Below are 12,953 nucleotides of genomic sequence, written 5' to 3'. Positions count from 1 at the left end.
AACTATTGATTGAAGCCACTACTACAAATTTGGTCTAATGCAAATTTTGATTGTTTGATGGTCATGAGAAAGGACCATCAAGAAAATAGTGTTTATCTTGACGATCATGTACGTCAAGAAAAGTTTCCTTATTTTGTTAAAAAATACGGAAAAAAAAAACGTTTAAAAATGTGGATTCTTGATTTTATTGATGGGCAAGGTTTTCTTAGTTTTGTTGATGGTCCACAAACGTCAAGAAAACTATTTTTCGATGGACAATAAACATCAAAGATAATATATTAGTTGACTGACAATGCTTAATTAGGTTTTTTTTATGAACGAGACCCATCAAGGGATGAATTTTCTTGATTTGCAATGTTCTTCATCGAAAAAATTAATATATTTGTTTTGGATTTCTTGATGATGGGTATAGGGTTTGTTGATGGACAAAGACAAAAAAAAAATTATGGACATGATCTATCAAGAAAAATGATATCTTGATAGACATTGTCAATCAAGAAAAAAATTTATAATTTTAGGTTTATGATAAAATCATGGGCAATGCCCATCAAGAAAAATGATATTTTAATGGGCATTGTTCATTAGAAAAAACTATTTTTCACAAGGCACAAAATTAATTATATGAATCAAGAATCAGAATTGAATCAAGTGAAAAAGTTGAAAACATGTCATGCTTGGAAGTTGAAGAGTTACTTGGACATCCCAAAAGTCATAAAATTAAAAGGAATTATGTATTTGTGTTTCATTTATTACGGTAGTTGAAAGAGCATAAAATTAAATGTTATGACCTTTCATTTAATCTTTTAATTAGTATAAATAGGTTTGTAATAGCTACAATTAAAAAGAAGAATTTGGGATGAATGAAATATGAAAATTCCTAGAATGTAGAATTTTGTTCTTATGTGTTCTTGTGATAGAATGCACAAATATTTGGAGAATTCAAGTGAGGATTGATATGTCTTACTTGTGAAGTTCTTTGAAGATCGAGGGTTTATGAGAGTTTCTAACTTTGTCTGATCTTTGGTTTCTTAGATCATCTAAGCAATATATATCTAGCATATCTTAGGGGTTGAAATCAAATCGATTTTGCTGCTGGTGGGGTTGTGTTCTTTCAGTCTTGTTGATTAACATGGTTCTAAGATCTAATGCTCAAGGGTTTCATATCATTGACCCTCGTTAACGGGCTCATAAAATACGATATTCATCAATAACATTCTTAAATATTTACTATTTTTTCAATTATTACTTCATATTCATCAATAATACAATATTAATTTTTTAAAAGTCAACTATTATAATTATAATTATATTGAAATAAGTGATTTTATCAAAATTAAATTAGTTATTGTGTTTAACTTTAAGGAGTTGAATTGAAAGTTTGTAATTTATGGTTTTTAAAATTTGTAGAACTTGTAGAAACTGGCCAACATGAGCTTAGCTCAACTGACATCTGAATGTACATGTGGACAAGAGATTCCAAACCTTGTTTGATTTGTAACAAGTTTAAAAAAATGTATTTTAATTTAAAAATTACATCATATGACAAACAACTCATAGCACCTTTTTTTGTCATATGACAAGTAATTAAATATATCAAATACCTTTTAAATTTTTTAGAATGGTAGAGTAATCAAATTCTCTCCAATTATTATTTAATTTATTAAAATTAAGGAGAATTTATATAGATAGCAAAAAAGAAAAAAGAAACTATTTATAATATATATTCTTATACATATTTTGGATAAATATAGTTATATTTTTTTAAATAATTTTATTATTTTTCTATTTTTGAAAATCCACATTAATTAAAATATAATTACTTTTTAAAAGTTTTTATAAGTGGAGAATATTGTCATTTCCTTTCAAGGGTTCACAAATTTTTTTAATATTTTTTTTCTCTTGTTAGTTTAGATAAAATTTTGAAATTAAGGTTTATCTATAATTTAAATAAAAATAAGAATTTTTCGTGAGTAAAAAAATTGAAATTATTGATAAGATATAGGAAAACTTAAATAGCCTAGGAAAAGTTGATAGATTTTATCAGTAAATAGTTTCTTTTTTTTATATATATATATTTGAAAATGCCTCTAAAAATAAATCGAGTTATATTTGTATATTTAAAATTTTAAAAATTAAATAAATCCATGTAAATTCTGTCAAATAAAAATTCATCAATAAATTAATGGTAATTTTTTATAAATATAAGGGTCTTTACCTAAAATGACTTAAAATTGTATACTATATTACAATATTGATCCAAATTTTTCAAAATTTGGAAGAATGTCATAAATTGACTAATATTTTACACAAATATAGATCCTAAATGATCAATTTACTCATCTTTATTTTTAATAATATATTAAAAATAAAAAATAAAAAAGTGGATCATGATTAAGATTTGCATTTATTAGATATCATATTAAGTATGAGGATCTTTTTTAGAAATAATGTAAAATTTGAAACATATGTCAAAAATAGGTTGTTGCAAAACAATTTTAAAAAATAGGTGACTTGAGGTGTACACGACTTCCATGAAGTGGACTCCACCTCTTCTATTTTTTCTTATTTTTATATATATACTATACTGGGTCTCACATTTTTTATTTTCTCATTATTTATATACGTGGATCCCACACATTTCATTTTTTCTCATTATTTATATATATACCCACATATAATAATATATATATTAAACATTCAAATTCTAAAAATATATTTATTTATTAAATTAATTCACCTCAAGTCACCTATTTTTAAAAATAATTTTGCAACAACTTATTATTCACACATGTTTCAAATTTTACATTATTTCTAAAAAAGATCCTTAATTTTGAGATGGGTCCTTATACTATAGAATAATTACAAATGTACTTCAAATAAATAACTTCTCTATATATATATTAAGTGTTATATTTTCTTGAGCCGCATCTTCAAATGATTTAGCATACAAAACAAACACTCTACAAAAGAATATGAATGGAAGTTGAAAAAGATACAAGAAACAAACAAACTGCTATTAGCTTTGATTAAGTTTGTAGATCTTAAAGGAGGTTTCTGGTTGAAGAATAACGTTCAGTTTCATCCTTGTTTTGAGTAGAAGAAGTAGTGGAATCAGCCCATGGTCCATCAAGCAACATACTTTTTTGCATTGGAATCCCTTGTGATGATGTTGAAATGCTTGTTATGCTATCGTGTGACAGCCTTTCGAATGCTTTGAACCGCGCTTCTTGATCGACTGTGTCTCGCTTTATGATAGGCGCTTGGACTGCAATTTTGCCTTCAAGCATACTAACCACTGAAGACATTGATGGCCTAAGAGTTGGTGATGGATTTGTGCATAACAGAGCTATATTAATCATCCGCATCACCTCTTCTTTCGGGTAATTTGAGTCGAGATTCGGATCAACAAGTTCGAGAAGGTTTCCTTGCTCTTGTAGAACATAGGCCTTCAACCAAGTAGAACAAAATAAAATTGTAAGACACTCACAAAATATCAATAAAATTGTGCAAAAAAGCCTCGAAGGAACGATTGAAAAGGTCATCGTTAATTACCCAGTCGAGAAGATAAACAAATTCTTCTTTTGGTCGGTAGTTTGTGTTACTTTTTCCACTAACAATCTCCAAAGCCACCACTCCGAAGCTATAAACATCTGCTTTATCAGTTAAGTAGCCTCGCATTGCGTACTCAGGAGCCATGTAACCTCTAAAAGGAAATCAAATAATTGCACTATATCATAAAAGAAATATTCCTAAGAAAATTGAAATTGGGGAGACAGATAAAACAACATACATTGTGCCAGCAATTCTTGTGCTGATATGAGTGTTCTCCTCTTCATCAAGTCTAGCCAATCCAAAGTCAGAAATCTTGGCGTTCAAATTTTTATCAAGTAACACATTGGTAGCTTTAATATCTCTATGAACAATTTTCAAGACAGATTCTTCATGAAGGTAAGCCAATCCCTTAGCTATTCCCAAGCATATCTTCATCCGTATCACCCAATCCAAGTGTAGTTGGTGCTCCTTGGCGCCTTAAAATGAAAACCATGAAACATTTATAACCAATAACCTCATTATCATGAAACAAAACAAGCTACAATGACAAATATATCTAAAACACTTACCAAAAAGAGCACGAGCAAGACTATTATTCTCTAGATACTCATAAACAAGCAATAACTGGTTTCCTTCTATACAACAACCATAAAGCTTAACAAGATTTGGATGTTGTAATGCAGATATCATGCCGATCTCAGTGACGAATTCACGGTTTCCCTGTCTTGATTTAGCGGATAGTTGCTTTACTGCAATCGAAGTACCATCCGAAAGTACACCCTGCCAGATATGTTTGGTTTATGTTTGAGATCAAGCTATGTTCTTAACAAGTGATTTTTTGTTGGATTATAATGATGGCAGCAAACAGATAATATGATAACTTTTCCTAGCTTACCTTGTAGACAGGACCAAAACCTCCCTCGCCTATCTTATACGTCTGGTCAAAGTTGTTAGTGGCTGTTTTGATTTGTCTCAAACTGAAATAACCTGTCTGTAAATCTAGGGCCTTCAACTCTGCAATAAGAAAAAGTGAATGCAATTTTATAGAAGGAACTTGTAAGTTACTCATGGGTACACTAATTCAGTTTGCCTTTGAAGATGTAAAAACAAAGTGGAAACATGTATGAAGAACTTGAATTTGAATCATCTTTAGTCCTCCCTCCTAGTTTCCATCGGTTCATATTATTTCTTAGGTTAAATTAAACGGGTCTCTTAAAAGGATCGTGTTTAAATGGGTTTTAATCTTTAAGATCTATCTAGTAAATCCTCTAACTATCAATACCGTGTCTAGCAAATATAGTCAAAACAAATCATAAACCTATTGGACAAAAAATTAAAAGTTCAAAAACATTAACAATGTATTAGCCATAACACTAAAAAGTTTAAAGACGTAGTAGTAGACCTAAGGGGGCAATTAGGGAGAGGTGTCATCTTCAGCCAACATATCTACAGAATCATTAGAACTGTGTCCTCGAAAGAATGTATTTCGACAAAATGCTATTGATTTTAGAAGGACTAGTGCTATCATTTGCTTCATAGAAAAGTGCTTTACGATCACAAAACAGATAGAGCTACATTTTATACTTCACAAATCACAACAAACAAATTAATTACTTCAGAAATCTTACCACTGTCTTCAGTCTCCTTTCCACCCAAATAACCTTTCCATCTAAGAACAGCCAAAACCAACACAACAAACACAAAACTACCAACAACAATCCCAGCAATAGCTCCAGCTGATAGCGTTCCAGGCTCCACATCAAAGTCTACAACAGCAAAAGAGGATAGCAACAGTTGAGAACTAATAGAAGCTCAGTACAAGAAAGTTTTAGAAACTACCAGAACAAAAAAAAAAAGAAATTTTTTTACTTGGTGTGACTGTAATGCCAGATATCAAAGGTCCATACACCCCTCTGTCTGGAATAGCAGTAGTTCCTTTCCCAGCCCAATATAAATGAATCTCAAGAGTACTTCCATTTACCAAAATATTAGACTCTTCTAGAATAAAGGTTTTCCCAACACCACCAGCTTTCTCCATTATGTTAAAATCCTTTTGAACCAATTTTCCCTATGGAGTGAATAGAAGATTAGTGTACAGCGACATTTTTAAAGAATTGCAAGTATAACAAAATCTATCCGTGCTTGATTGCTATATCTGCCATGTTTCACTCACTTGAATTGAGATATCAAATATGCGCTCTCCCAAGCTGCTAAATGTTTGATCAGATGTATACATTATTTCAGCAAAGTGAAGCTTCACATTGTAACTTCCTCTTCTTAAGCAAAGTCCATAGTACTTGAGCGAAAGAGGTGCGAGTCGAGCGGTTTGGTAGATGTTCGGGATTGATGAATTGGTACTTGTTGCTCTGTAATTAGCATTCTCATCTCCCAAGAAAACACCAGTACTGCTATAAGCCCATCTGTCAGAGAAAGAAAGGAAATTGGATTTTCCACCTGGAGTTACATCCTCTTCATAATCATTACCATCAACCTCCATCCTTTGTCCTCCACAATTTATGAACAAGGAATGAACTACAAAAGTTATTAAAACCATGTATCAGACATATAGTTCAATCAGGATTAGATACAAGTATTTTTAGACCCAACTCAATTGTTCTAAATATAGATTTCTTCAACCCTAACAACCCTTTTACTAAATAGAGAACCTAACTCAACCATAAAATATTTAGTTTTATTTGATCGGTAATTTATTTAAAACTTTGTTTAACAAAGACGTGAATCACATCTCTAGAACATACATTTGCCTATTTTCAAAGTCTTAAAAAGTTTAATGGAGAATAATAATCTTAGAACTCAAAGACACAATTGTACAAACTATAGAACAAATTGAGGTTAATTCTCTTGCTTTTCTGACATCCCAAACTACTCGTCTAAGAAGCCCATTATATTTTAGTTTTATCAATTTGTCCATCATTAATTGTTACATGCATCAAACACTTAGTACACTAAATAGACACATCAAACTAAGCTTTCAAGCACATAAATGCATAAACTAATTGACTTTGAATTTTCTTCTGGTATAAAATGATACATATTTTTAAAAATCTATATTTTAATAAACGTGTCCTTATGTGTCCGTGTCCTAGATTCTAAAAATATAACATGTCTCTATGTCTTCATCATGTCATATCAGTATCCATGCTTCTTAACCATCCATAAACAATATTGTTCCAAAAATAAGTAAAAATCACATTTGTGTTTGCTTACATCGGTTTTCTCTTGCGCAAGGGAGATCCTTTCTCAAGCACCAAGAAACACTGAAAATAAGATATCTTAGAAATTAGTTGTCAATTATGACACAAGAAATGTTGAACAATTCGTGTTACTTAAACTAAAGTAAATGTTCTTACGTTTCATTCATTGTAGTTGAATAACTTGAAACCAAGTTCCTGTAAAACACAAAGATATATAAATATATCAGAGAAGTGGACTATTGATCATAGAAATTGTTAATTCAAAATGAATGGCTTACACATCAGATTGTTGACAACTTGAAACAGGGGACCCTGTAAAATTGTTGTAAGATAAATCTCTGCAATGGAGATTTTTATAATATCATCATTAGAAGCAGACACATCAACATAAACATTCATAATTATACATTAGTTGAAGAAAGAATTTCCTTTTTAACCAAAAGTTAGTATTGAACTTTATTAGTGCATAGAGAATCATGAGTTTATACTAACATGCTCCTTTCACTGTTCAAGATCCAGCTTGGTACTTGGCCACTTAATGAGTTGTTGGTCAAAAACCTACACAAGAAACCATTTCACTTTCACAAACCATATCATGAGAAAAACAATGGCTATGAAATCAAGAAATAAAAAAAAGCAAAAAAGCATAACCGTGTTAACTATTAGCTATTCCACAAACAGAGATAAAACAATTTACTTGATAATAATTCATATTACAAATAAGATGTACCTTTAAGATTAGAGAACTTATATAACACACTTAAAGCATTAGGTCAAAATCGTAAGAAAAGTAAATATGACAAATATAAATACAACTTAGCTAAGACACGGTTAGGTTACTTGGTTGTTCAAAGCACCAAATATCATATTCAAGGCATTCTAACTATAACAAAAGCAGAAAAAACTTGAGTAATCTAAATGGTTTTTGACTTTCAGCATTGAACTATGAAAAGTGTTGAATACATCAGCGAACTTTCAATATTGTATCTAAAAAATTATCCGTTGGGGTCTTTTACATACAAAAACAATGTTAAGTGTGTATTAGGGAAGTTTAGAGACATATTAATACCTTTTGAAGTTCAAAAACCGGCTAAACATGAGCCTCCAAGCTAAGAGACTAAACTTATAATTTAACCCGAAAAAATAAAGGTTGAAAATTGTAATAAAAAATGAATATTAACTTACAAGAACTGAGTAACTCTCTCTAGATTCTGAAATGTATCTGGAATTGGACCACTCAACTCGTTGAAGCTTAGATCTCTAACAAAAGGAAAAGTTACATTAGCATATGATATCAACTCGTTAAAAAGAAAAAACTGATCATAAAATGAAGAATGAGAATGAATGTCACCAACTTACAAAGTTTTTAAACCACTAAACAGTCCAATGTATTCAGGAATCCGATCCCGGATTAAGCAATTTCTTAGAACCCTAAGCAACAAGAAATAAATAAAGATAAAATTAACAAAGAAGTTAAAACCAATCAATCTAATATGATAATCAATAACATATTTAGAATTTTTGCATACAGTTCTTTTAAAGATGTCAATTGAGTCAAATTGGGAAAACTTGTTGGGAGTCCCTTCAAATCAGTTATCCTCCTGAAGAAGAAGAAACATTAATCTTTCACATCAGTAAATTAAGTAACAACAATGATGTAAAGTAGTTAGTGACTTCAATTAATCCTCACAATTCGGTTAAGTTTTTCAAGTCAGATATGCCTCTAGGAATAGGGGTCTCCATTGAAGTCCCTTGAAGATCCCTGCAATATCAACAAACAATTATATTTATATTACCAAATATAGATTTTAGTCAAAATTTAAGATATATACTATATTATATATTTATATACTTACAATCTCTCAAGTTTAGTCCAATTGCCAATAAATTCAGGAAGCCTTCCTGATACATCATTTCCATCTATCCGACTGCAAGAACGTGTATGAATAAGAAATTTTAGAAAATTTAAAGAAATAAAATGAAATGTTGTAAGATGGGTGTTAGTATAACTTACAAATCAGTCAAGTTCTTCAAGTTTCCATAAGATCTTGGAATTGTTCCATTGAAATTGTTTACAGAAAGAAGTCTGTTGATAACGAAAACGGATTTAGTCGTCATATCGTATCCATTCATTAATTGCTCGAGGTCTAATGTGAGTTTGACATGAGTTTTGAACATAATGAGAGCTTATGTTATATATAAAAACTCGACTGTTAGAAGTCATTTCAAACTCACTTTAAATCATTTAGGAGGAGGAAGTAGTTTATTAAATCTTACAATCTTTGCAAGCGGCTCAGTCGCCCGAGGCTCTCGGGAAGATTCCCTGTAAGGAGATTGTCTTCCAAAACCCTGCGAAGGGAATCATTTCATTCATCATCAAAGTCCAAAAAAACAAAATCTTGACCAGATTTCATCTAAAACATTGGTTAACTACTTACAGATGCTCAAGTGTAGCAATGTCACCAATTTCTTGAGGAATAGGGCCACTAAGACGATTTCCCAACATGGACCTAAACATAACAGATTCAAAATCAGGATTGAAAAACTTCATAAAACTCTTTAAATAAATATGAAAAACAGAAAGAAAAAAACAACTTACAGATCAACAAGAGGAATTTGAGCAAACTCTTTAGGGATTGATCCAGAAATTAAGTTTCGAGTAAGATCTCTGTTTGATTAGCATTGAAATGAACAAGAAAAACAATGGCATTTTGAATCAAACTCAAATGTGTAGATAACGTTACAAAGAATGATCATATATAAAGCTTACATTTTTTGGAGCTGAGTCAGATTTGCAAATGCTGCTGGCAGAGTTCCAGTTAGATTCAGACCCTTAAGCCGGCTGTCAAATATTAGGGTGTGTTTGGTTAGTGATTTGAAGTCGGAAATTTGATAACAATGGATTCAAACTTAGTAGAGAAAACAAGAGTTGTTTATAACGTTCTCAACTTCTCGCTTTGTTTTTTAATATATGATTGGTAACAAATACAGTATATGAAAACAAACATGTCTTTATCAAATAAAGACTGTTGAATTCATTTGATTTGAAAGCATCACAATCACACGTAATTCTCTTCTCGACCCCTAATTATAAAAAGAAAAATCTCAAACGCTTATACCACACACATGCAACTAGAGTTAACATATGCCAAAATGCACAGTGCTAGTAGTATCAACCTTAAATGTACAAGTTTGATTTTCCAACCCCACATGTTGTCAGAAAAAAAAGGTTAAAACTTCTTTTTACAGATTCCTCGTTGTTAGAATGTTTCTTATTTCTTATTCACATTAAAATAGATTTCATCCCAAAAACAGACTATAATAACTACGGACTATAAAAACCAAACATCCCCACCAAAATGTTTCTAACTGAAACGATTTGGAACCAAACACATAAGTTTCTTCCTACAGGGAGCTCATCACTTTCTTGAATTTGAACTACTGTGTTTCTAATATTTTATCAGAAACGCTAAAAATTAGGTTAAATATAGAAAAGGAAGGGAGAAGGAATCTTACATGCTAGTGACTCTGCAAACAGTGGTGGTGCAAGTGCAATTAACCTCTCTGATAATATCAGTACCAAGGAAAGCTCTATTGAAAAACCCATCACCAATGCAAGAATTTTGGTTAACATTCCAGTTTAAGTTCCTTAGTTGTGTAGATATTGCTTGAAGAGCTCTCACTGTCACATTCAAATCATTCCATCAGTATTCAAGTTTTGATGTTTGTTCTAATTTGTTCATAATATCATTTGAAAATCTCTTCTTAAGGGTTACTCACTTCATCAAATTGAAGACTTGAGATTGAAATGACTAGAAAATTGCTAACCCTTTTTTTCTTTTTCCTTAAGGATACCAACTTGGCCTATTTTTATAATAAAGATATATTATACTGTTTATTAAAAAGTTCCCAATAAAAAAGTGTAACCAAATTGTTTACGCTATCAAGACGATGAAAATCATAATAAAGAAATCGTGAGAAAACAAACATATATAAACTTTCAAAAACTAAAAGCCATGTCCTTGTAAAACGAGATAATAAAAGGCCTATTTTCATATCTAGCAAAATGACCGACGTATTTCCAAATGTAGTAAAATGATAAAATATTGGAAAATTGTTTTAATTTTTTCTCTTCATTTTGCTATATTTAAAAATATTTTCAATATCTTTTCATTTAAAAATTACAAACATATATTATGCATCCTATTTACGTTTCATGGATTCTTTTCACAATATAAAGAAGTATCAATGCACCTAATTTTTAGGTATCAATATTGAATGTAGGAAAATACAATAGAAATATCAAACATATATATACTTTAAAGAAATATGAGACATGTTCAAAATTGAATATTAGAATAAGATGGTGACAACAAGATTGATTGAATTTTGAATGGCTTGTCAACATTGAAGTTTTTTAACTCATAGGTCCACATGTGGGACCAAATCTATATAATATTAGAAAAATGAGAAAGGGAAACAAAATTGAACTACTACTCTTCCAAGTTTATATCATAGTCAATAATTGTCATTAATTCCTTTTCATCAGTAAAAGTTTGGAGTAGGCACCCAATACCAAGTGGATATTAGGTTAAAAGGACTATTGCTACAAACATTTTTTTTAAATCTTTTTTAAAAAAACTCTACTATTAAAATAAACTTTTAGGAGTCATTTCCCCAAAGATATTCTAAAGATATTCTAAAGACTAAATATTATTTGAAAGTCTTCAATTAATTACAATAAACATGGTTTTAAAACCATTTTTACTATTTGACATTCAACGTTATTTCTCTTCTTTAAACCAAACACATACTATTATAACTCAAACTAAAATAATTTATCCTCCATATATAAACTATATAACTATCTTTGCCCTAAACACTCCTTGGAAATTCATTAATCAACATAAACCAAACTTTTTAAAGAAAGAAATCTAACACGGCCCCTGGATTAAAATACCACCCATATAATATAGTATGAATTAGAATGTTTAGTTGTGTAGTGTTTGACAATCAATCCAGATCAAATAGAAACTTTGGAAAGGTTAAAAACAGAGATATTTTTCTTTTTCGGTTTCTCGGCAGCCAAACAGAAAGAAGGAAAAACACAGCATTTGAGAACAAAAAATCAAATTACAAAGGAAAGGAAAAAACAGAGCAATTCCATTTTGGCTTTTTCTTTCCTTATACGCTTTTCCTATTTTTCCCAGTAGTAAAACATGAACAGAGCAATCACTGATCCAAATTTCAAATCGAAAGAACAAAAAAGACCAAATAAAAAGAGGGTACCTTCTTGTTCAGGTAAAGGTTGTGCATCGGATCCAAATCTGAAAAAGCAGTTCAAAACAAGAACTCCCAAAACAAGAACACGAACATTTCTCAAAAAATTCCAAATAGAAAAATCCATGTCCCAAGTTCCAACCATGAAACCAAGACAGAAAAACAGAGCATCAACCAAACAAAGAAAGAAAGAAGAGTATTAAGAAACAGAGAAGATGATGGGGAAATGGGTTTAGGAAATCTTTGTTCAAACTTTAAAGACAAAGAAAGAAGAATGAGAACGTCGATTGAATTCAAACTATGATATTGATTTTAATGTCAAAAATGGACACACAAAATATTGTCGGAAATATATGGGGGTGGAAAGGCCACAGCCGCCGCCAGACGCTACTTATTAACTTTTTATTTCTTTTTCTTACTTTTTTTTTTTTTCTTTGCTTTTACTCGCAGAGAAAAATATATCAAATTTATATCATAATTTTTCAAACCTTAAAAAAAAAGAAAAAAAACTATTTTCAAATACAAACTAAAATAATTATAAATACAGTAAAAAATTAGTAATTTGAATAATATTTTATTAAATTGAAAACATTTAGAAAGTAAAAAGAAAAAAAAAAAGAAAAAGGACATAATTGAAAATTGCTTTAAAGAGAGGGATTTATTTGGTGTATTTCCTTGTAATTTTCTTCCACTATATGAGGCAAGAATAAGGTTGAAAATGACACAAATTATGCAATCAATTTGTGCATGGAGTTGGGCTAAAAGTAAGTACTGCCATTCAATCTTGGCCACTTGAAGATTCTACATTGAAAAGTCATAATATTATTAGAAACAAAAGATTTTATAAAGAACTTACTTCTAATTCACGTCAAACTTTTTTGTATTAGTTTATTGTTGAGTGGGACA

The 12,953-nt window shown here is 30.2% G+C and overlaps 1 protein-coding gene across 1 annotated transcript; it reads right to left on the bottom strand.

Annotated features, from left to right (window-relative positions):
- Positions 1-2,819: 2,819 nt before the first annotated feature.
- LOC101222014 (probable LRR receptor-like serine/threonine-protein kinase At1g53430) lies at positions 2,820-12,457 on the bottom strand. The gene is made up of 24 exons (XM_004146035.3): positions 12,057-12,457; positions 10,284-10,449; positions 9,538-9,609; positions 9,367-9,435; positions 9,206-9,277; positions 9,045-9,116; positions 8,782-8,853; positions 8,624-8,695; positions 8,458-8,529; positions 8,297-8,368; positions 8,127-8,198; positions 7,953-8,027; positions 7,260-7,325; positions 7,046-7,105; positions 6,924-6,962; positions 6,781-6,830; positions 5,726-6,084; positions 5,422-5,620; positions 5,181-5,318; positions 4,448-4,566; positions 4,122-4,332; positions 3,791-4,028; positions 3,553-3,703; positions 2,820-3,446 (listed from the first exon to the last, which is right to left on the bottom strand). Exons 1-24 carry the CDS (start codon positions 12,190-12,192, stop codon positions 3,042-3,044), a joined length of 3,057 nt encoding a protein of 1,018 aa, XP_004146083.2. The 5' UTR covers positions 12,193-12,457; the 3' UTR covers positions 2,820-3,041.
- Between the last annotated feature and the right edge of the window lie 496 nt (positions 12,458-12,953).

Source organism: Cucumis sativus, chromosome 4, assembly GCF_000004075.3.
Source record: "Cucumis sativus cultivar 9930 chromosome 4, Cucumber_9930_V3, whole genome shotgun sequence".
Lineage (NCBI taxonomy): Eukaryota > Viridiplantae > Streptophyta > Magnoliopsida > Cucurbitales > Cucurbitaceae > Cucumis > Cucumis sativus.
This window is presented reverse-complemented; position numbering and strand designations above follow the sequence as displayed.

Excerpts from the sequence above, each read along its gene's own strand:
- LOC101222014 (XM_004146035.3), bottom strand. The coding sequence starts at position 12,192 with ATGGTTGGAACTTGGGACATGGATTTTTCTATTTGGAATTTTTTGAGA. Across the intron at positions 7,106-7,259 it reads TTGAACAGTGAAAGGAGCAT|AGATTTATCTTACAACAATT; the intron begins GTTAGTATAAAC and ends TCTCCATTGCAG. Across the intron at positions 5,319-5,421 it reads TGGCATTACAGTCACACCAA|ACTTTGATGTGGAGCCTGGA; the intron begins GTAAAAAAATTT and ends TTGCTGTTGTAG.